We start from the raw sequence: 22,832 nt of genomic DNA, 5'->3' as shown, positions 1-22,832 counted from the left end.
AGAGGGAGACCACACACAGGTTTTTAAAGGGTGTAAGACATATTTAATGAAAATAAGGTAAAGCAACTTAAACACAAACTAAAGGACATAACAGCCATAACTGAAACTCCAAATGAACAAGATGGGTACCAGACAGAGAGAGCAAGAGCCAGAGAGAGAGAGTGCTGGTTCAGTCAAGGTGTCTTTATATGCACTGGGACTGGCCTCCTCAGGTGTGCTGCATCTGTAATTGGATCAGCTCCACCTACCTGCAAGAAACAGGTAACAGAAAAAGCAAAGCACAAGGCCAGCCCACTGGCCGTCACAGACAGCATCAAGTTCTTTGCATGACAGAGCTTTAACCTGCTTTTGAGCACAGCTGTGTTCAGATATTGACTCCTGAGCCCGTGCAGTGACTTCAATGACAGAATCGTGCCTGTTTTTAATGCAGTGCCCCCCGAGGACCCAAAGATCACAGCATGCAGCACTGACTGTCAGGCCTGTCTCCTGCACACAGAGATTTCTCCACATTTAATGGATCTTTTGTTAGCCCAATTATTCATAAAGTGCTCCTCAATTGGTTTAATTTACTTTTGCAGCACTTTGTTGAACCTGTCAGATGTTGCTTCTGTCATCAAATTCAACATTTTTCATTAAATATTAAAATATCTTGGATCAAACATTTGATATGTTTGTTATCAGTTTTCAAATCTGGCTTTATGAGCTTTGTTCATCATTTCGTTCTGTTTCTGGTTTACACAACGGTCTCAGTTTGTACGATGATACACGCAGCAATAATAAGACTGTGACTAAACCAGTTTCTAATCAAAGGAAATGTCGTTGCAGTAGGTGATTATTTTGAATGACTTCAAGTTACTTTGGGGAATGTTAAAAAATCAGCAACGATCTCGTGATTATTACGATTCTATTAATTATGATTTATTTGGTCATTTAAAACTAATATAAACAGCTTCTAACACAGTAAAATATTCACATGCAAGCCTCACACAATAAACTGATAAACTGCAGCAACATAAAAAACAGATATCACAGAGTTTTATATGCCAGAGTAGAAAGGTGATGCTACATTTGGATCAGCTTCATGATTGTGGAGCAGCTCCATCAGGTCTCCTTCTTCCCTCGTGATTCCTGTTTGTTAAGCTTTGCTTTAGATTCTGGACTTTGATCTTGTAAACTACCCACATCAGGACCAACGGTGTGATGGTGAGGAAGACTCAGATAACAGTGATGACAGGATTGTTGTCTTTAAAGCGACAGGAATAATAGAAGATTAATAGACATCAAAGTTTTGACATTTATATTGAATATAGAGTAAGAACAGCAATCGTGTCTGCGACAAATAACATTATTGAAATAACGCACATAATATATCAACATGTACTTTCACAGGCCTGCTCTTGTAGTGTTCATTGAAAGCGCTCACCTGAAAAATAAAAAAAAGTACATCTATTTATGACAAACTGTGTTACTCACGGAAATAGAAATTAACTGTAAAGGTAGAATTACACAAACCTTTGTAGCTCGTAGTGTAGCTCAGATCTTTGAATTCAACTTCACATCATGTACAACTCTGCTTCTCCTTCTTTGTCACTTCCTTATCATCAGCTGTATTTAGATGTATTATATATTTTCCCTCAGGTCCGTTGAATGTACCAGCTTACTTTGCTTACTTTGATCATATTTAAAAACTAGCAGCTTTCATTGGCAGCAGGTGAGAAACACGTGGCTGTGTGAATAAAGGAGTTCAGCACATGTGCATCAGAGCCCACAGCAGGGGTAACCTGGACATCTGTGAAGGTTATTAAACACTCAACCCAGTAACCCGGTTAAGCCCCCAGCCAGCTGGGTACTCACCTGACAGCCCTGGAAGTCCCCGAGACGAATGCTCTAACCGCACACAACACAAAAAAACAAAAAACAAAAAAACAAACCAATGAGTCCAAAAGGAACACGCTGCTTCACCTACAAAGGGAGACTCCACAAAACACTTATCACCCCAGAGAACCCTGCAATCACTGCTAAGAGGCCACACCTGCTTGACACCACACTAACAAGACAAACAAGACACACATGAGCCAAAAGGAAGGCAGGATGAAGTGGGTCATCACAGTGACTAATAGAAAGCTGTGTGGTTAGAGAAGCAGCAGATTTCCTTCCTGGTAGCAGAAGTATTCACACGTTGGCATTACACACCCAAACCTGTGATTATGGCAGGACTCTGCAGTGTCACAGTGTTGCTGTTCTGGGCCGTGATTATCATCTGGACTGAATGTAAGTATCCATCCTGGATTTCAAGGCTCTCTAAAAGACTTTCAAGGATTTTGTTATGTAAACTGCTTGACTCTGTTCTTCCAAATTAAGAAGTAGCTACACTTTTGTTTAAAAATAATTATTATTGCATTAATACTTGTTAATGTTCTTTAAAGTAGCTTAAATGTCCATATGATACAGCTGCTCTAATAGTAAAACACTCCGATAACAGAACTCTGGAGTTTGCTGCTCGTTGTGGATCAACTGAACTGATTGCTGGTCTATAATTCAGTCAAAGATCCTGCGCTGACTTTTGTATTCTTATTGCTGCAGTCCAGCAGCTGACCACAGCGTACAGGTGATGCTGAAGCCTGGAGTACTGTCCAAATATTCTTAAACACAACATTTATCGTCCTCATTATTATTATTATTATATAACAACATCAACATTTATAATGCAATAATAACATGCAGGGGAAAGTGGTGAGATTTATGCCAGCCTTTGTTTCCAGGGAACCAAACCAACCAAAGAGCCTCACTGCGCAAGAATGAAGCACATTTAAGTTCAAAAACTGCCTTTCAAAGTAAAATTTCTATGATGACAGTTTTTTGATTGTTTGTCTGAACAGTTTTAGACGAGTTTGAAAACATTTCACAGATGTTTGAGTGCTTTGGTAAGTTACACTGTGAGTCCATACACTTAGCATGATGTTAGCTAAAAACTGCTGGATAATGCATTTCTTTCGAAATGGTGGGCTTATAAATACTTTAAACATATAATTTTATTGTAATTGTATATTACTTGATCCAGCTGGCAGAGATATCAGAGGCAGAAGCAGGTTGGGTTAAGTGTGCATTTATTAAGAAAAAGTAAGAGGGGACATTAATAATTATTGATTTAATAATTATTTCCTCAGAAATTCTCATTATGAGTTATCAAAGTGCAGATAGTTCACAGGGAAACAAATTTGATACTTATTTAGAGCGTATAGCTTCAACTTATGTAAATCTGAAAGTAACTGTGATTGTGTGCAAAACCAAATCCTACCACTACACTGGTTGTTTGAGAAGGTTGATGGTTCCAACACTGGTCGAAGGGAGCAGTGGGTACCATCAACAAGTGGGATGTTATGGAGTAGGCCAGATATGTGAAGAGAATTGCAGCTCATTTCATCTTCATTTGAATTTAAATTTGTTCTGAACATGTGTTTATGTGTTACTGGGTCTTGCACAGAGCACGGATGTGCTCATGTGGCTGAATAGACTTGTGTAAAATTGGCCTTTGATGTTGTAAAATAACTTTAACTAAACCTTAGAAAAGTAATTTTGTGTTGAATTTGTCTAGCTTTCGTACATTACAGTTTCTGAGATCAAAATATACCGTTTTACTTTCATACTTACCCTGCACCGGGGGGAGGTTGTGCTGCAAGACCATTTTTCTTTTCAGAAAGCTATATTTCTCATCCATTTATTCGCTTCCTCTTCTCCTTTTCAGGCTCGCGGGGAAGCCTGTCCCAGGGCAAAACATTTAGATTTATTAATTAACCTATCCCCACAAACTGCATGTCTTTGGATTGTGGGAGGAAGCCTGAGTAGTTCTCAAACACAGGGAGAACATGCAAACTCCAGCCTGATGGTGAACTTGAACTCAGGACCTTCTTACTGTGAGGCAACAGTGCTAACCATCATGCCACCATGCTGCACAGCTATATTTCTTTAAAACTATATTTCAGATCCACAGTGACTGTTCCCAGGGACGCACAACGTCCTGAAATATATGCACATGTTTTAGTTGGAAGCATTACTGTCATGGCCTCACTTTAAAGTCACTTTAAGTAAAAGCTGGCACAGCTCAGCCCACTCCCCCCTACTGTACATATTGTTATGAAGTAAGCACAAAATATACAGTGGCCTTTGAATGCGTCACATTGTTTATAACTAAGTAACTGTTTTGCTGCTACTTAGTGTTTTACTGTCATTTCTGTCTCCATACAGACCCCAGCCATGCACAAGTCATCGGGATCCTTGGCAGCAACATCACCCCTCAATTTACTTTCAATGTTAACATTAATGAAAACAGTCAAATTGGAATTTATACAACAGGCGAGAAAAAGATTGATGATTTTAAAAGTGGGAAAAGTTCCTTTGATATTTACCCCAAAACAATTCTGTATTTTACCACATCACAAATCTCACTCTAAACCACAGTAACACCTACTGGGCCAGTTTACTTGGTGCCATCCCGATAACAAGTAATGAAGTGCAGCTGATCATTGAAGAGAAGAACACACACAGTACAGGTAAGGACATTTGTCATCATTATAAACTACACAAAATGGAAATGACACCAACGCTACTATATGAAGTGAAAACATGCACAGTTACTAAGTTTCAGTGATGAGATATCTCAGGACAATAACTGACCTCGTTTCTATCAGTGAGTTAAAACTGCAGGATTGTTCATCGAGGTTTAAAGCGGGCCTGGATGATCCAGAATAACTTGGATTATTGATGAGAACTTAAATTTGATACGCAGATTAATGCAGGTTAATATTTAATGAGGTAACTTTTCGTGTGCTGTAGCCCGGGGTTACTTCAGCGGCAGCATGGAGATACTTGCTCAGTGATAACAACATTTTGTCGTGCCATAGTCCACTTTCACCTTCAGTGTTTTTCTTCTCATCCATGCGATGCATTCATGGGATTCATGTAAATAACCCACAGAAGAGGAGGGAGAGTAAGCAGAGTAACCTGTCGGTGTTCATGGTTAATGTTATATCACATAAAAGAAAGGAGACATCGACTGAAGGTTAAAGGTGATGAATTATTATCTGACTTTTCCCCACAGTGCACATGTTTAAACTGCCCAGTGTCCTTAAACAGCCTCTGAATGACTAAAATATAATATTTCTGATGTATGGAACTGCGATCAGATTTATGTAGCTTAGCTATTAAGTAGTAAATATTTAAGAAAAATTGTGTATGTTTCTGTTCTGTGTCCTGTGTACTGTTTGTTTGTATATGTGTCTTTTTGCTGCTCTTACAACCAAATTTCCCCTTGTGGGACAATTAAAGGATTATTCTATTCTATTCTATTAATCGAGTGCTGATTATTAAGTAGAGCTGAACAGTGTTCGGTCTCACCTACTTTAAATCCACAAGTACTCACAGACATATATGAAGAGTTTGGCCAATGAAAATAGTCTCTTTCTCTACGTGGGCTAAGCCTCTGTTTTCAGAAAGTCTACTAGTCTAGTTATACAGAAGTCTGTAGGAAAAGAGCGCTCAGCTCCACTGATCTGTGACCTCAGAAAACATCTTTCTGATAAGTTTTAAAGTTTTGAGACAACATGAAGTTAATTTAGTAAACTATGCTCCTGTTTCAGTCGAAAATGATCATTTGATAATGACTTGTACACTTTATAATCATAATTATATGATTATAAAGTACAAATTAAGTTAGTCCTCCAGCTTGTCCAAGGCATTCCCAGGCCAGCCAACACATACAGGCAGATGCATGTCATGATGCAAAATTCTTGACCTCAGAATTAAGTTTGTTGGAAAGTCAGAACCAACTAAGACATTTGATTCTTAAGGTAACACAAACCGGACGTACGCTGCATCATTTGTTGGTGGTTGATGTCAGACCAGCATGGCTGTAACTACAAACTCTACTTGTTTTAAATGTCTGAGTCTGTGTTGTGACCTCTTTAAATTATTCTCCTACATGAAGCTTTAAAAGAGAAGTTCTCCTATATCGACCCCTCAGCACTGATGCATCTTCCCATTAGTTTGAATTTGAAATAGTATTGGGAGCCATAGAAAAGGATCAAGAGCAGATGCACGAGTACTCAACAGTATTGTAACTAACCCTCATTTCTTCATATGGAGAATGAATTTACTGAAATATCTCCAAGCATTGACAGAAACACGGTACATTAGGTTTGTTTGCACAATTCTAACCAGCTTAAAAGTCAACGTTCGGTGTGACTACATTTATTCTTCAACACAGTCTGAACTCTCACAGACAAACTTTCTCGTCATTTCTTCTTCTGGACCAGGTCTCCAGGCTTCTTGAAGGACATTCAAAGCTCTTCTTTAGATGTTTCTTTTGTTCTTTCCTCTGTCCAGATGATCCCACGCTGCTTCAGTAATGTTGAAGTCCAGATCTCAACCACTACTGGCAGAAATGCAGTGGTACAGATGGCTGTAGGCCAGGGGTGTCCAACTCCAGGGCTCAAGGGCCGGTGTCCTGCAGGGTTTAGATGTGTCCTTGATCCAACACAGCTGATTTAAATGGCTAAATTACCTCCTCAACATGTGACTCAGGGTGAGATCTAAAACCTCCAGGACACCGGCCCTCGAGGCCTGGAGTTGGACACCCCTGCTGTAGACACTCACGGTTGTACGTCTCTCCTGACATCTGTAGTTACTATAATTACTAACCTGTAGCTACTAATTTTTCAGTCCAGGTATTGTGTGATGTGGCATACCTGAGCATTTTCTCCCACCTTTTCCTTTCCTTATGAACGGCTTCTTGAAGCCACCCTTCCACTGAGACCACCTGAGGTTTCAGTAAATAGTAGAAAGACCAACTGAAGGGTCAGATGTGTCTTTCAGTCAGATCTTCCCTGGATTTTTTCCTGTTTCTCCAACACCAGTTTCTTGGGAACATGACTTTCAGATACTGTTCATCTGCTGTAGATAAACTGTTAGACCTTCTTTAAGGACTTCTTTTGTCCTCGACCTCAAATATTTAAGAACACACTCACACCATGCTGAACTATGCCGAGTTTTAAGCTAATTACTTTTTGGGAATCACCTTGTTGCTCCAATTTCATGTCGAATTGTGTTATCTTTGACATTTTTCATAGATTCAACAAAATAAAAGAGAACAATTATTTGTTTTTACAATGGGCTCACTCAACTACCTACAGATACAGTTTAAAATTGGCTCTTTGCGAAGTCGTCTGTGAGACTGAATCACAAAACTGGTTATTATTTTGATTTAAGTGCCTTTTTTATGCTTGATTGACTCATATATGGTGTTCAGTGTTTCAACAAAGTAAAGTTAAAAAAAGAAAAAAAAAACATTCTTTGTATAACTGAGCAGTCTTTCCATATCCTCACCGTACTCTACAGGAGCTTGTATTTAAGGCATGGTCTTTCCCTTTGAATTTTAACCTCCTAGGACCTGGCGTCTACATATGTGGAGATCATATTTTGGGTTGTCTAGACAAAAATACTAAACTTTGCTCTACAAGGTCCTGATATCCACTTATGAGGACATTTTACTGCCACTGTTCTATTGAAATTTAAAACTAATTCCCTCATATGTGGATTTTATTTATTTTTTTCAGAAGCAAAAATCAGGTAATTCTTTGTTTTTACATTCATCAGGGTCCAATCAGCCCAAATAGCAAAGAGAAATTAAAAATGCCATGAAAGAGTTCGGGTCCTAGGAGGTTAAATTAGGAGGGTCTGATTACTCAGCCCTGATCGCGACTCTGTAGTTGTAATTTTGTAAATATAAAAGTATAGTAAATATAGGTGTGCATTTCATGATTATTTTCGTGCTTTTGCTGCATATTAACATATTTAGATTTTGTTTTACCTTCTCATCTGATCTGAATGTGTCCTGCAGCCACTGAAACACCCGCTGAGCTTCCACAGTGTGAGTATCATTTAAAAACACTGTAATCTTGTTGCCAGAGGTTGATGTCATTAGTCTGATCTGTGTAAATTCATTCAGTAGTTCTGATGGACGTGAGAGGAAATGCCTTTTTCTTTGACTGTAACACCAGCTGACTCTCTGTATATATTAATAACCCTACTTGTCAGAAACATTTCCTGTTCTTTTCATAATACCATATTAAATGTATATACGTCTTATTCTACATGTTGAATGTCACCACTTGGATATTCTTCTGTTATACAGACAACAGTAATGCCGTCATCACTGTTATCCATGTCTTCGCCTTCATCACGTCTTTGGTCCTGGCTGTGGGAGTCTATAAGATCTACCATCTGAAATGCATCAAGTCCAGAAACTAAACAGCCACAGACGGTTAACAGAAGAAAGACGAGCCCGATGGAGCAGATCCACGTGTCGTATACTTTCACACTGTCATCAAGTTCATAAATAACATAATGATTTATCTGACACGTCTTAAAGATAATTTTTTTTTCCTTTTCAATTTTGACATCATGGTATAATTCTTTTAATGCTTTTTATAAGCAGAAATATTCAATACTAGCTTCTATTAAATTAAAGCAAAAGTAAACATGGAAGTGTAGCAGAGGGTCTAAATACCTTTAGATGAAATGATTTGGAAACATTTTATTTTTGGGCTTTTACATTTGAAACTATTCTGTAGAAAAACTTCAATGCAGTGGATGACATCAAAGGTTCTTTTACAGCAAACTTGATACTTGTTACATGTTGTGTTACATTTATACGGTGATTTCCTGTTTGTAATAAAACTTGGGCGTGTAATAAATTCTTATAATATGCAGCTATTCTATCAGTAAATAATACTGAAATGACGTCAGTGAGTTCAGTTTTCAGGATCAGCCTAATTTATCTGCACAGATGTTAAGTTGAGCTGGACTGAACAAATATGAGGAACGAAGGTTTTCTGAAGTAGATACCAATGAAAGTTACAATTTACCTTTAAGCTGGAACACTATGATATCCTTACAACTGAAATATTCCAGTTCTTACTTTGAAATGAAGTAAAGAGGACCAGTTTTACCATCCAGGCCCCTAAAACCCGAAATTAAAACCAGGGTCTCAAACTTAAATGAGCTGGGCCACTGCTGACACGGTCGTCTCATTGGAGGGTCGCTTTAGTGTTCAAGTAATACAAAAAACAGAAATATTTCAGAAAATGTTGTTGTTTTTTAACATTTCAAATATCTCTTAAATAACTTATTTATGGGCCACAAGTAGGGGTGACGTGGGCCACAAGAGGCCCCTGGGCCGCATGTTTGAGCCCCGTGACCTGTAGCGCTGCAGCTGCTGGTGGCTGCTTGTGTTTTTGCAAAGAAAGCACATTTGTCACAATCGAAACCTTCGTCAAGAAAAACGGAAGAAAAAGGAAATTTGAAAGCTTTATTACATCGAGTTTGCATACAAGGCGTGTCACGGGTATGTTTCTGACATGAAATGTTCACTGAGAAAACTAAACTAACAAAACAAATATCAATTACCAGTACTTTGCATTGTGGCCGACAGCTGGACTCTTCAATACTATGCTGAGGAGGACGCGCGGAAAATAAACTGGGCAAAGCTAAAAGACCGAGGCACAGTGGAGCGCTGTGATGCGTCACATCAAGACTACACGAGCGCCGTGATGGTTAAAGTGACCGAGCGCTGTGTGAGGACCAACAGAAGAAACAACGTCTTTGTTCCTGCGTATTAACAGAACATTTGTTCCGCTCTGCTGCTGTTGCACTTTAAGCAAACATAAATGATCAGGTGCCTTAATTAGAAATGCCTCAAAGAAAAAGCATAAAAGGCCCTAAAACACTAAGCGTGGGAATTCTGTATAGCATCAAAGCAAAATATTTAATAAAAATAGTGCCACAGCTCCTTTAAAAACTCTAAAATACTGCAATGTTTTGGTGCTACACAGACGAGATTAACAGGACTGCAGGTGAAGATGATGAAAATTTAAGAGATTTACTGAGCAGAAACACTTATCACCATGGGAACGGAAAACAACGAAGGAACAAAATCTAGGACGAGGTGAACGACTGCAAACACAAACTGCAAACACTGCGTTTGCAAGTATCAGACAAATAACATTGTCTGTGAACGCAAAGTAACCTGCGCTGTGTCGGACCTGAAGCTCGGACTTTGTAACACAGAAATGTTGATAAAAACAAACATTAAAAACAGGACGTGTGAGTTTACAGACGCTAACGTGTAACAAACTGAAAAAAAGCAGTATCGATCCTCGTTTACAGACTAACCTTCGCTGTATCGTCACTGTCGTTATGTAAACTTCCTGTTTTTATGTAAGTCGTCTCCCTCTAAAGGCACAAATGGGTCATTTTAATGGTTTTATTTGTTATTCTTTGGTGGTGTTTATTTCCAGGTACAGTACAACTACAAACCTCAGTACAAATCTTTGGTAAAGCCTAGAAATCATAAAGATGCTTTCCCTCCTCTGATTGGCTGTTACCTGTGCTGTACTTTTAGCATGGATCAGTAACTTCTCACTTGTTACATAAAAGACACATGCACTGCAACTTACACAGCAACATTAACACAGTTTTGTGTAGCTAATGTACCTTTCTGATGGCTCGGACACAAACACTGCAGCTGTAGTTCATCTCTTTAGTTCAATGATGGAGGAACCGTGATGGTTCGAGCGAGGAAGTAAACGTCACATGTAACACTGCTGCTGTTACAGTTTCTTTGCCTGCTCGGCTGTCAGAAAAGACACACTGTGATATTTTCAAAGACAATACATGGGCGTCACAATGACTTACATTCAAAGTGTTGTGGAGACATTTGCTCGTGTTCTCCCCGTAGCACAGCTGTAGTCTACCCTCTAAATGATCCTTCCTTTTCTAATACATTCATTAGACATGATCACCCTGCCAGCCTTCCAGTACCAGGGTAAAAAGTGCAACACAACAACACTTCAACCGTAATTAGACTCTGCAGAGTTGCTGTCAATGAGCGAACGTCTCTTCGCTCCATTTCTAGATACTAATTTTATTTTTTTTTGTGCCATCTGAGGCGACTGTAGGTCATCGAGAGCTTTCGAGGTCAAATTTAATGATATTTTGCACTGATCAACTGTTGATGAATACTGAACATAGCGCCCATCTCTTTCCAGTACCTCTGCTTTAGCAGTACGTATACTGAGAAACAGTTTGACATGAGTAGAATGACGTGTTTGAAAGCCATAGCAACACATTGGTGAGATACAATGCACATTAAAGTCTAGGAAAGGAGCTGCACTGGTAATATAATATATTCTTTACTCGAGGGGAGAAAAGGTTACAGACTGAACGATCACTCTGAAAATTAAAAAAACATGTTACATGTACTATTCATGACAAGAAACTGGAGCAAGTTTTCTATTAATGAAGACGGACGAGTCCAGCTTGAAAAGCAAGAAGGATCGTGGACAGGAGTTCTGCAAGGCATAGTGTGCGTGACTCTGGGCTTAGCTGCCCTGCGTCATGTTCTGCATGTGTTTAGCAATGTCATACACGTAGGCAATGTCCGGCCTCTTCTCCGGGTCATGGTTGATGCACATATCTACCAATTTCCTCAGCTGGTGGCGCAGACGGGACAAAAAGAAGAGAAACATTGTCAGAGATGCAGTGAAACAAGATCACACTGTGGAATTTAGAAGAGCAGCTCTAGAGAAATCTAACAGTTGCTAACAGCGCCCTCTAGGTGACCTCTTTCCGTCATAGCAACAACAACAGAGCAACAGGTAAGCCGACTGAGACGGAGGTGCGAGGCTGGGGTAGCACGCTAATCATTTATTGGTCTGCTGAATCCACTTTTACTTGAGCACACCCCCCATATGCACGCACACACGCACGCACACACACATGCACACGCACACAGCTGCCACTCTGCTGCCATCCGGCGACAGCGCTTCCACTTGAAGCGGAGCGCGGTGGCTGATTGGAGCAGATAGACAGGCTCGCAGGCGGAACAGCCACCGCCATCATTAAAAAAAAGATAATAAAAGACGAGGAAAGAAAGGGGAAAAAAACATCTACATGAGGTCGCTATGGTAACCGTCTGCTGACTTCCTGGCCGCTGTTGCGTGGCGCGGGCTCGGGCGAGTTTTGTGTATCGGCGCGCGAGTGTGCGTGTGAGCGAGAAAGTGAGGCAAAGATGCAAATTCAGGCAGTCTGAGAATTAGTCGCACAGAATGGAGATGGGGAGGGCGCCGAGATGCAGATATGTAAAATATTCATGTGCGTGTGGGGGGTGGGGGAGCTGGTGAAGGGAGGCGTGTGTGTGGTGGGGGGGAGCGTAGATGGAGATGGTTAAATGACACAACAAAGATGAGCAGCTGACAGTTTGCTGCCGATCCTTCAGGAGCATTGTTTACATCCAGACAGGCGCTGCAGGCACCCCCCTCATCTCCATCTCTCCATCGCCCTGTCTCTCGCTCCATCATTCCCTCTCTCCTGCGCTTTGTCTTCCTTTCTCCTGGATGGGGGTGACATGTGGGGCAACGCAGAGGCTCAGCGTGGCGCTCGTGTGTGTGTGTGTGTGGAAAGAGCTCTTGTAACAAATATACACTTGCAAGAACTAAAACACACACACACACACACACACACACACACAGAGCAACCACAGAGGCTTAAAACACCTCACAATTAGCCTTTATCAGGCTAATGAGGTAAATACCAGAGTATAACAAAGCCTCTCTCTGCAGGGTAAACTAGCTCACTGCAGACATGAACAGCCATTTAAAATGAGCCTCTGCAGACACACTGGCTACAGATTGGAGGGCACTAAAGGTAAAAACCACACCAGCGTGCTTTAAAGTCATACCTGAAAGTATGAGCCATGATGGTTCATACTGGGATTATTAAACATATCTGAACTGGAAACTCAAACCTAAACCACAAGGTCAGCTGTGAGGCGATGTCATTTTGCAGTATTTTTAATAGCACCAGGCCTCAAACATGATAAAGCACTACGGCATTCTTGACTTTAATCAGATATGAGGCGACTTTTTTTTAACAGTGCAAATCTAATAAATGTGCCAATAACCGAGCACAGAGTCGCTGGAAAAAGGTTCCAATACCTACATGTGCACGTACGCCTGTGACTCAGAGTATGAGCATTTCACTAAACGCATTTAAAAGAAACAGACGGGGGGAAAGCCACCCACACAAAGAGGGTACGCAAACAGAAAGCCACGCAGATTCGTGCACATGTCAGCGCTAATCAGCAATAAGGTGATCTTTAACCGCAGCCCGGCTGCATTACGTTTCTGCGCACGGATCAGTCTTCACAGAATTACGGCAGACGATTTAACGTTAACTAAGGGAAACGTGACTCTCTGGCCCATTTAGTTTCACCCCACTGTCGAGCGCGGCCAGATGCTTTTGATACGCGCGGCTAAAATCGTAGCCAGCCTTCTGATCACAGCAATATCGTCCTGTGCTGTAGCTCAGGCAGACGGGTGGATTTCACTGACATATAAATATAATTTAATTGTTTGATAAAAGTAAAAGGAAAGTGGCATAAAGAGAAAGAGACAGGGATTTGTATTAAAGACTATGGCGGGTGCTTTACAAACACTGAACAAGTCTATATTTACTCTGTTCCAGAGAAGTAAAAGGCAGCTGATAGTACTTACCTCCTCTGAATAGTGATCTGAGGGAAGAGGGGGGTAGTCACACTGTTCTATCTTCTTACAAAGTGAGTAGAGGTTCATCTTATCCCCATAGAACGGACTCTGTAAGGCTGCCATCTGAAGCACAGACATAAGAAGACGTGGAGAGAGACAGAAAGTGGGAAAAAGACAAGAGCAGTCAGTGAGTGAAGTTAAAACGGGAAGTAAAACACCCAATCAAGCTCTCAACAGGTGGCACGCAGACGGCTCTGCACCCTGTGCTAACAGTAGAGTCTGCAGCTCTGCTACTGAGGTGCATCCTATTGATTATTATGGGGATTGGGTGCAGGAGGAAATAAAGGAAGACAACAAGTCAATATGCAGAGCTTTGTGTGCATATCAGCACATCCCGGTCTAACCAAAACAAAACAAATCCACTGGAAGCTTCTCGCTCCAGGTTGGTGGACTTTCCTGCGATGCAGACGATGCGCTGCCAGACGAGTACGTATATTTTCTAGAAAACAAACGCGAGCGAGCAGAGCCGAGGCAGGGCAAATGGGAACGAGCAGGAAGAACGGAAAGCGTATGGAAACCTTTGTTTGTGAGTGGAAGGAGGTGAAGGATCCTCCCTGCCTTTCTAAGAATAATGAAAGACGCACGCCATCTTTCCCAGACTCGGTGACTGACTCACTTCCTCTTGTAGAAAGGTGAAGCCTGCAGCACACTTGCATAACAAAATGCTTACTGTTTTTCTGATTCAGTGCTTTCAAAAACAAGCAGCAGTAAGTGCTCGGTCATTATCACTGTTATGTGTGAGAAAGTGCTCAGAGCTTCTTGTTCATTCACGCACCACAAAAATATTAAATAGGAAATTGTGAGTTGCAGTAAGAGTCCAATCAAAATCGAATCACTCCTGGGTGACCTCATGATCTGTACAGTCTATTTGTGAGAAACTCTTCTCTCTTCGATTTGTTTGCTATCTGCAGGCTGCCTATCTTGTTTCTGTAACAAAACTAGTGACCGGTACGTGAGCTTGTTCCAAACTTCAGAAAAGCAGCTGGAACGAAGAGCAGCCAATCAGTGGGAAGATTACACCTTACTATTTGAAGCATTTCTCAGGTGTCCCTTGGAGAAAGTACAGTGTGTGTTTGACAATCTGCTAATTGGTAGTGTGAAAACAGATGAGAACAAAGTCTCCATACGTGAATCCAAATGCAAAGCTTCCACACAGAGTACAGCAGGTTAGTGAGAATACACCAGCTTCAGCAAAATGAGAAGCTGCAGAGAAAATTATGTCTGTGTGAATCGGACCGACAAAGAAAAAGGAGGAAGTGTTTGAGGTAAAGAATAAAGAGGCCATCTAGTGTCACACACAAACTCATTAGATTATTTCAGCTTCCTCACAGACTATTTTTCTCTCTTCATCAGCTAACACGTACAGTCGAGCGCTGCAGAGACAAAAACACAGTCTTGCCTCGTGTGCGCTGGTGTTTCTAATGCACCAATAAAAAGTAGCTGGCTTAATCATGGCTGCCTTCAATGAAAGACAAAAGACATCGTTTCCCATCAGCCAGATCTCGGCTGTCCGAGCCCGCGGTGGGAAATCAGGATGACAGCAGCAGAGTTTACAGTCGTGTTACTTATTACATGAATCCTGTTCATGCTCACAAAACACATTCAGTGAAAGAGAATCTCCCTCTGTTGTCTTTGAACACCTCTCTGCCTCTACTGCAAGACCAGCAGCTGACAGTGCTGAATATTCATGCACGTCATCAATGATGCACTTCTGTTATTAACAAAGTCACAATTAAAACCTGATCCTGTCGTTACCAAGGCGAGGAGAAGCAGCCGTGTGCACGCTCGCAGGACTCGAGAACGACTGGAGGATGCTAAATGTTACACAGCTGATGGTTAGCACACGCGTGGAATCAACAAAAACAAGTAATATTGGTGGACATTTGCACAGAAGCACCTTCCCACATAGATGGTGCTCCACATTTAACACACACACACACACATCGTACTACATTTAAAAAGCCATTAACACAGGTGGCAACAAGTTAAGGTATTATTAGTCCAACATGTTAATTACCCAGTATGCTATAGCTATTGATGGACCCTTATTTAAAATGCATTTCCATAAACAACACCTCACTACCTGCAATTAAATGACCATCTAATTAGTCATTCATTGCAGCTTGTAAATAAATCATCTGCCCAACAAGGCTGCTGAACCTATGAGTCATTTGCCACCAAGGTCAGTGGACATCTTGCCTTTTCATTTCACAATCCAATCACTTTTGAATAACCACAGTCGATACTTGAAAATGCCAAAGCTCGCAGTGTTAGGCGCAGTCTGGCTCTGCTCACTCCCATGTTACAAAAACAACAACAAAACAAACGAACGAAAGAAAAGAAAATACAAAAAAAAAAAAGACTTTTTGTTGACAAAGATCATCATCATTTCTCGATTCATTTCTACAAGTAAAAATACACGTTTCTGTCCATGTTCAGGTTTTATATTTTGAGGTATCCATGTAAGAATTAGCGGTTTCCAAAAATCCAGATTCCCCAATTAGCGAGTGAGACTGAGGGAGAGAAAGGGAGAAAAAAGGAGAAGCTCCACTCCACACAGCAGCATGTGAAGGGTTAAACAAGACCCCGTCGTATTTTCATGCATCTTCTGCTTTTGACAGATGAAAAATGTCAACTGTCCTGTTTGTATTTGGGAGTTTTTGCACTATTCATCTGCTTCATTAGTGCCTGCTGCTCCTAGCCCCTGACAGCTGCCGGCCCCCTGCTCTCACACACACACACACACACACACACACCATAAAGATGCATACCCACACACACACACACACACACACACAAACACTCACTCACTCCTTTTTTCAGACTGTGTCGTCGCAACGGTTTAGATGATTGACTCACTCTCTGACCCCTGAGCCCCCGGTGTGTGTGCGCGATTGTGTGTGTATGTGTGTATGCTTCATTGATATTCGAGAGACATACAATGCACACGCATGCCTGCTGTCTGTCTGAGGGTGTGAGCTGCGGGTGGCAGAACACATGCACACGTAGGTTTGTGCTTCTATATTTGTGAGGACCATCGCTGACATGATACACTTCCCAGCCCCTCGTCCTGAAATGTAACATCACGGCTTCACAGGGAAACCCCAATGCAAACCACCACCTTAGCTGATTTATATCCTAACTCTAAACCAACTCGTAACCCTCAAGCAGCTGTTTCAAAGTCTATCCTAAAGTAATGACTATCAGAACAGCCTCACGTCAAACGCTCCCACTTCGTTCTCTGCTCTGCATTTGGTCAGGTCATGTATAGGTAGCATCCCTCCCTGAAAGGTCTGCATAGGGCCTTCCAGTTTAATTAACATTGATCTCACACGCTTGCTCTCCAGCTCCTCTCCCTGTACGCCAATTAAAGGAGCTGCGTGAGACTCCCGTCTCCCACCTCCCAACCACCTACATCCCTCGAGCCTTTACGGCCTGGGACTAAAGAGCTCCTCACAAATCCTCAGTTATAAATAAAAATACACCATAAAGTCTGCTGCATAAGAACCATAAATCCTATCAAAATAAAAACCTATATTTGTGTTTTCATCCTGTCTCTTTCTCACATATGCACCTACACGCCTGCAGCACTAGTTTGGTTTCACATCACAATGTCAGGCCTGCCTTTAGACACAAGTGTGTGTGTGTGTGTGTGTCTGTGAGTGTGTGTGTGTGTGTGTGTGTGTGTGAGTGTGTGTGTGTGTGTGAGTGTGTGTGTGTGTGTGTGTGAGCGTGTGTGTGTGTGTGTGTGTGTGTGTGTGAGTGTGTGTGAGCGTGTGTGTGTGAGTGTGTGTGTGTGTGTGTGTGAGTGTGTGTGTGTGTGTGTGTGTGTGTGAGTGTGTGTGAGCGTGTGTGTGTGTGTGTGTGTGTGTGTGTGTGTGTGAGTGTGTGTGTGTGTGTGTGTGTACGGGTTCGTACTATCCTGGTGGGGACCAAAATCTGACTTTTACTATCCTGGTGGGGACTTTCTGCACCGTGGGGACCAAAATCCAGGTCCCCTCGGGGTTGAAAGCAATTTTCACACTCAAAATGCGGTTTTACTGTCAGGGTTACAATTAGGTTATGGTTAGGTTTAGGGTAAGGGTTAGGGTTAGGCATTCATTTTTAATGGTTAGGGTTAGGGTAAGGGGCTAGGGAAAGCATTATGTCAATGGGATGTCCCCACGAGGATAGCAAACCAGACATGTGTGTGTGTGTGTGTGTGTGTGAGTGTGTGTGTGTGTGTACGGGTTCGTACTATCCTGGTGGGGACCAAAATCTGACTTTTACTATCCTGGTGGGGACTTTCTGCACCGTGGGGACCAAAATCCAGGTCCCCTCGGGGTTGAAAGCAATTTTCACACTCAAAATGCGGTTTTACTGTCAGGGTTACAATTAGGTTATGGTTAGGTTTAGGGTAAGGGTTAGGGTTAGGCATTCATTTTTAATGGTTAGGGTTAGGGTAAGGGGCTAGGGAAAGCATTATGTCAATGGGATGTCCCCACGAGGATAGCAAACCAGACATGTGTGAGTGTGTGTGTGTGTGTGTGTGTGTGTGTGTGTGTGAGTGTGTGTGTGTGTGTGTGTGTGTGTGTGTGTGTGTGTGTGTGTGTGTGTGTGTGAGTGTGTGTGAGTCGTACTGATTCAAGTATGAGGTGGTTTCGACTGTAACGAGCGCTAGCAGACAGCAGTCTCATTGCCTGCCCTGCAACCATGTGACCATGTCGCCGTGGGAGACAACCCAGCTGAGCGTCCCCGTTTACGGCGGTGTCGACGGTTTGGGCGGAGGGCGCGGGGCGGGGCCAGATGATGTAATGAAGTTGGACACAACAAGAAGGGGATCAAACAGAATGGGAGATGAAGACGGACGCAGATACAATGACCAGGTATTGACGTGCGGCCCCCTGGACCCGAACTTAACCCCCAGGCACAAGGATGAAAAACGCAGGCTCTCTCAAACTCCCGGGGTTACAAACGCACGCACGCTCGCGGACGCACGCGCTCAAAAACCAGCGCGATCCTCGACTCCTATTGTACTGAAATCAATGAGCACCGAAGGGATCAGGCGTGGATTTCTGTGTGAATTCCTTATGCCTGAAGGTTAAGTGAGGAAAAGGAAGGGAGAAAGCTGAAGATGTGAGCAAAGAGGAATGGAGAAGAGAGTTTTGGAGAGAGGCAAGTTTCCTGACAACGAATGCACCGTGGAGCCCTCTCAGTAAGAAAAGTGCAAGGCGAGAGACTGCTCTTCAAAGAGAATATGCATGGCGTGGTGAGCGCTGCTCTGGTAACAATAAGCTTGTAAAATCTTTATCTCCACAGGCACCTTGCATGGCTCACCTTGACCTGATGGCTGGAGTTCTGTCTTTGCTCTTGTACCTGCAGTACTTTCTCTCTGAATGAGCACCCCCCATCTTTCTCCTCGCTCCAGCAATCTATAACCCCGCTCTCGCTTTTTTCCTCTTTCACTTCTTCCCCTCTGCTCCCAAACCTTCCATCTCCCCTCTTTTCATTCACTCTTATGACTCCTTCTGCCTATTCCCTCACCCTTCTCCAGCTTCCTATATTGTTCATATATAGATTCTAAACTTTTTCACCCTCCATCTTTCTTCCTTGCCTTCTGGCTTACTCAAAGAGAAACAGTCTCATCCATTTTTCACTTTTGCTCTCGAGCTCACTCCCAGATTCTCCTCATCTCTGGTCTCCATCTTACTTTCTCTGTATTTAGTCTAGACTGTGACGCCAGTGAAATGCATGAAAGATCAAAGTGCTGTGTGCCGGCTAAAACTGGAAAACAATCAATGCCTGGGATGCAGCACATGATGAAAGTTTTAACAAATGGACAGACAGCGGCCAGTTGGAAAATGTTACCGTAACACCAAAGTTGTGTGTAAAGAGTAAAGGCTGGGACTGATGTAGATCCTATGCAGCCCAGCTGTTTTCTTAACAGTAACAGGAGCGGCTTCCGTGCAAGCAATCAGACAAACGCACAGAAACACTGAATGTGACCTACAGCGTCCACATCCTTCAACCAACCACAGACGTGCACTGCCGCAGTGCATTGTGGGGAGCTAATTAGCATGAAGGACTGTGGTCTCTGAGCAACCATGACCTGCAAGCTGAGCTCAAACTTCTTCCTTACGCGTTCTCCACCTCTGTGCCTGAGGCGCTTTAGAGAAGGTGTAGTCACTGGTGCGTTGAAATGCAGCCCAAATGATCAGCAGCTCAGGGGAGTTGGGAGAGACGAGGGGAGGAAAACGTGGGCATTTCCTCAGCCCGCAGTGTGTTTCTGACTTTGTGCCCGGCCGTGTGTGTCTGCGTGCGCGCGCTGCACGGGAACGCCGGCGAGCTGCGATGTCAGATTGACTGCTATCATCCGTGTCTATCATCGTTCTGCTCCTCACTCCTTTCCCTTTGTTCCCTCTGTGTGTGCTCCTCCTGGGCTTGTCTCCACTCAGTGTGGTCTACAGCAGCGCCCTGTGGTGGTTTGCTCCCGACTAATCAAACTAGTCAGTGTCACCGGAAAGCTTCATCTAAAACACATGGCCATGTCAGTTCCCTTCACTCAGCAGACTTTCAATGTTTAGCAGGTCTACAGAGCAGACTGCGAGGCCGGAGACGAGCCGCGATCAGAGGAGAGGAAAACAACGGCGACAGAACATCTAGAAGATAATATCACTAACAAAGTGTGCATGTTTGTATTTTTCCCATTACTACTTGTGTGTACATATCTTCATGCACGACGATGGATGAGAACGGGTTGTTTACACGTGTCAGCCCGTGTGTTCTCGTGTCACTCCTACCGTCGAGTGCGAGGTGACAGTGTGTGCACACGTTCCCAGTTTACCTCATAGAGCAGGCATCCTAGCGACCAGATTTCAGATTTGAAGTTGTAGCCGTTTTCATGCATCCTCTCCGGTGACATGTAGTAAGGAATATCCACTGGAACACGGTGGGAGGAGGGAGGGGGAAGAGAAATGGACGAAACAGGAAACAGGACAAAAACAAAATGAGCGTTAACATTTTGCAAACCTGTTTTTCCTCCACATCAACAACAACACCCACACGGCTCACACAGGGTTGGAGGTTCAACATGTTTCTGTACCAAAGTGTGTCGTCTGTGTCATTTTTAAATAAGCTTGGATGTGAGGTCACATATCAGCACACATACCAAGACCGTGCATGCAAGTTCAAGACAACACAAAGCTGTGTACACACACACACACACACACACACACACACACACACACACACACACACACACACAAAAAAACCATTTATCAATCACTTTTGATTACTGGGGCTCCGTAATGATCTGAAACAGCAGTCAGAGGATACGCCCGGGGAGCGCTGGGCCCGTTTCTGGTTTTGAAACTCAAGAATCCCAAACTGCCACAGCGAATGGCAGCGCTCCAAAAAATCAGACCGTCGCCCAACTGGACACAACGAGGAACCGCAGCGCGGCATACACTCTGCAGGATGAGTTTGATGGCGAGCTTTGATTTTTTTTATCTGCTTTCTGTTTATTGTGATTTCCCATGTAAAAATCTACCAAGTCAAATAAAGTTAAATATAAACATAACAGCTAAATATGCTCAATAATAATCAACATTAGCTTGAATGCTTTTTAGGCTCCATGCTGATTATTAACCTGACACTAAGGGGTTATTTTGTATCATGCTTTATTATTTCAATGGTCAGTTTTTAACTTTATCGACTTAAAAGTCAATTCACGCACTGTAATCGATGTTTCCAGATTTCGGCAGACCTCTGCAAAGCGTGATTTTAGCGTTAGCGTTGTAACTAATGTGACGACGGCGCTTCAGAATAACATCACTACAGTTAAACAAAAACGCTGCCTGCTGAGTCATGAATCCTCTTAGAAAATAATGTCATCACTCAGAAAATCCACTGAGATCAGAAGAAAGTCAAACGGGCTCTAGATGTTGGAGATCTGAACCCTCTGATTTTTGTTAAGGAGCATCAATAAGATAAAGAACATTTATTTATTGCAACAGGCTGCTCTGATCCTAAAACAAGACTGCAGAAGCACTGTTTTCTTATCCTGCTCTCTATCCCAATTGTTTGATTTAGTGAAGCCAAAACAACCCAACTATTCTAAGGTGTAACCAAAAGAATGAAATCTTAAACATTACTTGACGTTACAGACTGACTGAAATCATTACAGGAGTGTTTTTATGGCTCCGAAACACACAAAAAAGTATTAATTAAATGGAGTGGTGTTTCTTCTTTGTTTGTTTGATCCAAACCTGATCAGTCTTGCCCCAAGCACATAAACAAAACGTGACACGGGAAACGTGCAGAGCCAGGAGGAAGAGTTTTTATGGACTTGTTGAGTTGAAAATACACACAAACAGCTGAGGGAAGCTGGGAGGGCGGGAACAGCTCTGGAGTGGAAAGAACTCGGGAGAAACGTCAGCCTGCGTGAAAACGTAACTGTCGTCACTGCACGCGCTTAGCGTTCTCTTACGCTGGCGTGCGGGGCTATTCTGCACGAATCATGTAATTGCATTTAATAAAACTATTACAGAGGGGGCATTAGATTTGAAGTCTGTGGGAACTGAAATGAAAGCGAACGGCTTTTGTGTTTGTGACCTGGTGGGTTTCAGTCCTCAGCTCAGTTAGCGGCCCAATAGCCACCTTCAGCTAAGTTTCCAGTGTTTCCTGCTCAGCAGCCACCTGTAGCCCAGTTAGCCGCCCGGCCTGTAGCCCAGTTAGCCGCCCGGCCTGAAGCCCAGTGGCTAACTCCACCACCACTTTCATCTCAAATTCAGTCGCCCTCAGTTCAGTATTCAGCCCCGTTACCCGTAGCTCAGCCACTACCGCAACCAGACTTACTACAAACGTTGTTTCAGTCCATAGCTCATTTGCCGGTTCAGTTCCCCGTGGCAGTTCAGTTCCCTAGTCAGTTACATATTCACCCACCTGGTCAACCACACATTAGGGGTCTCAATGACCTCTGGCCCTGCATCTACCTCATCCGCTGGGGGTTCTGGAGAGCCTGCCCAGCCCTCTGTCTCCGCTGGAGGGCCCGAGGAGCCCGTCCAGCCTCAAGCCTCATCAGCTGGGGTCTTGGAGGACCCAGCCAGCACATCCCCATGTCTGCTGACGGTTTCGGGGAGACCGTTCAGCCACCACCTGCTCCGCCGCCTGCAGCAGCAGCTTCATCCACGCCGC

The 22,832-nt window shown here is 43.0% G+C and overlaps 2 protein-coding genes across 7 annotated transcripts in view; both read right to left on the bottom strand.

Moving 5' to 3' along the window:
• LOC134634088 (NACHT, LRR and PYD domains-containing protein 12-like) overlaps positions 1-22,832 on the bottom strand; it is a 245,424-nt gene that overhangs the window by 114,696 nt on the left and 107,896 nt on the right. The window lies entirely within an intron of this gene.
• LOC134634091 (serine/threonine-protein kinase Nek7-like) overlaps positions 9,351-22,832 on the bottom strand; it is a 214,400-nt gene continuing 200,918 nt past the window's right edge. For all 5 annotated transcript variants that reach the window (XM_063483158.1, XM_063483156.1, XM_063483157.1 and 2 more), the window contains 3 exons: positions 20,482-20,576; positions 13,608-13,721; positions 9,351-11,546 (listed from right to left, as the gene is read on the bottom strand). In XM_063483158.1, coding sequence (XP_063339228.1) covers positions 11,436-11,546; positions 13,608-13,721; positions 20,482-20,576 — 320 coding nt within the window. In that variant the 3' untranslated portion in view covers positions 9,351-11,435. The remainder of the gene's footprint in view (positions 11,547-13,607; positions 13,722-20,481; positions 20,577-22,832) is intronic.

The sequence above is a fragment of the Pelmatolapia mariae genome, linkage group LG9 (assembly GCF_036321145.2).
Source record: "Pelmatolapia mariae isolate MD_Pm_ZW linkage group LG9, Pm_UMD_F_2, whole genome shotgun sequence".
Classification (NCBI taxonomy): Eukaryota; Metazoa; Chordata; class Actinopteri; order Cichliformes; family Cichlidae; genus Pelmatolapia; species Pelmatolapia mariae.
This window is presented reverse-complemented; position numbering and strand designations above follow the sequence as displayed.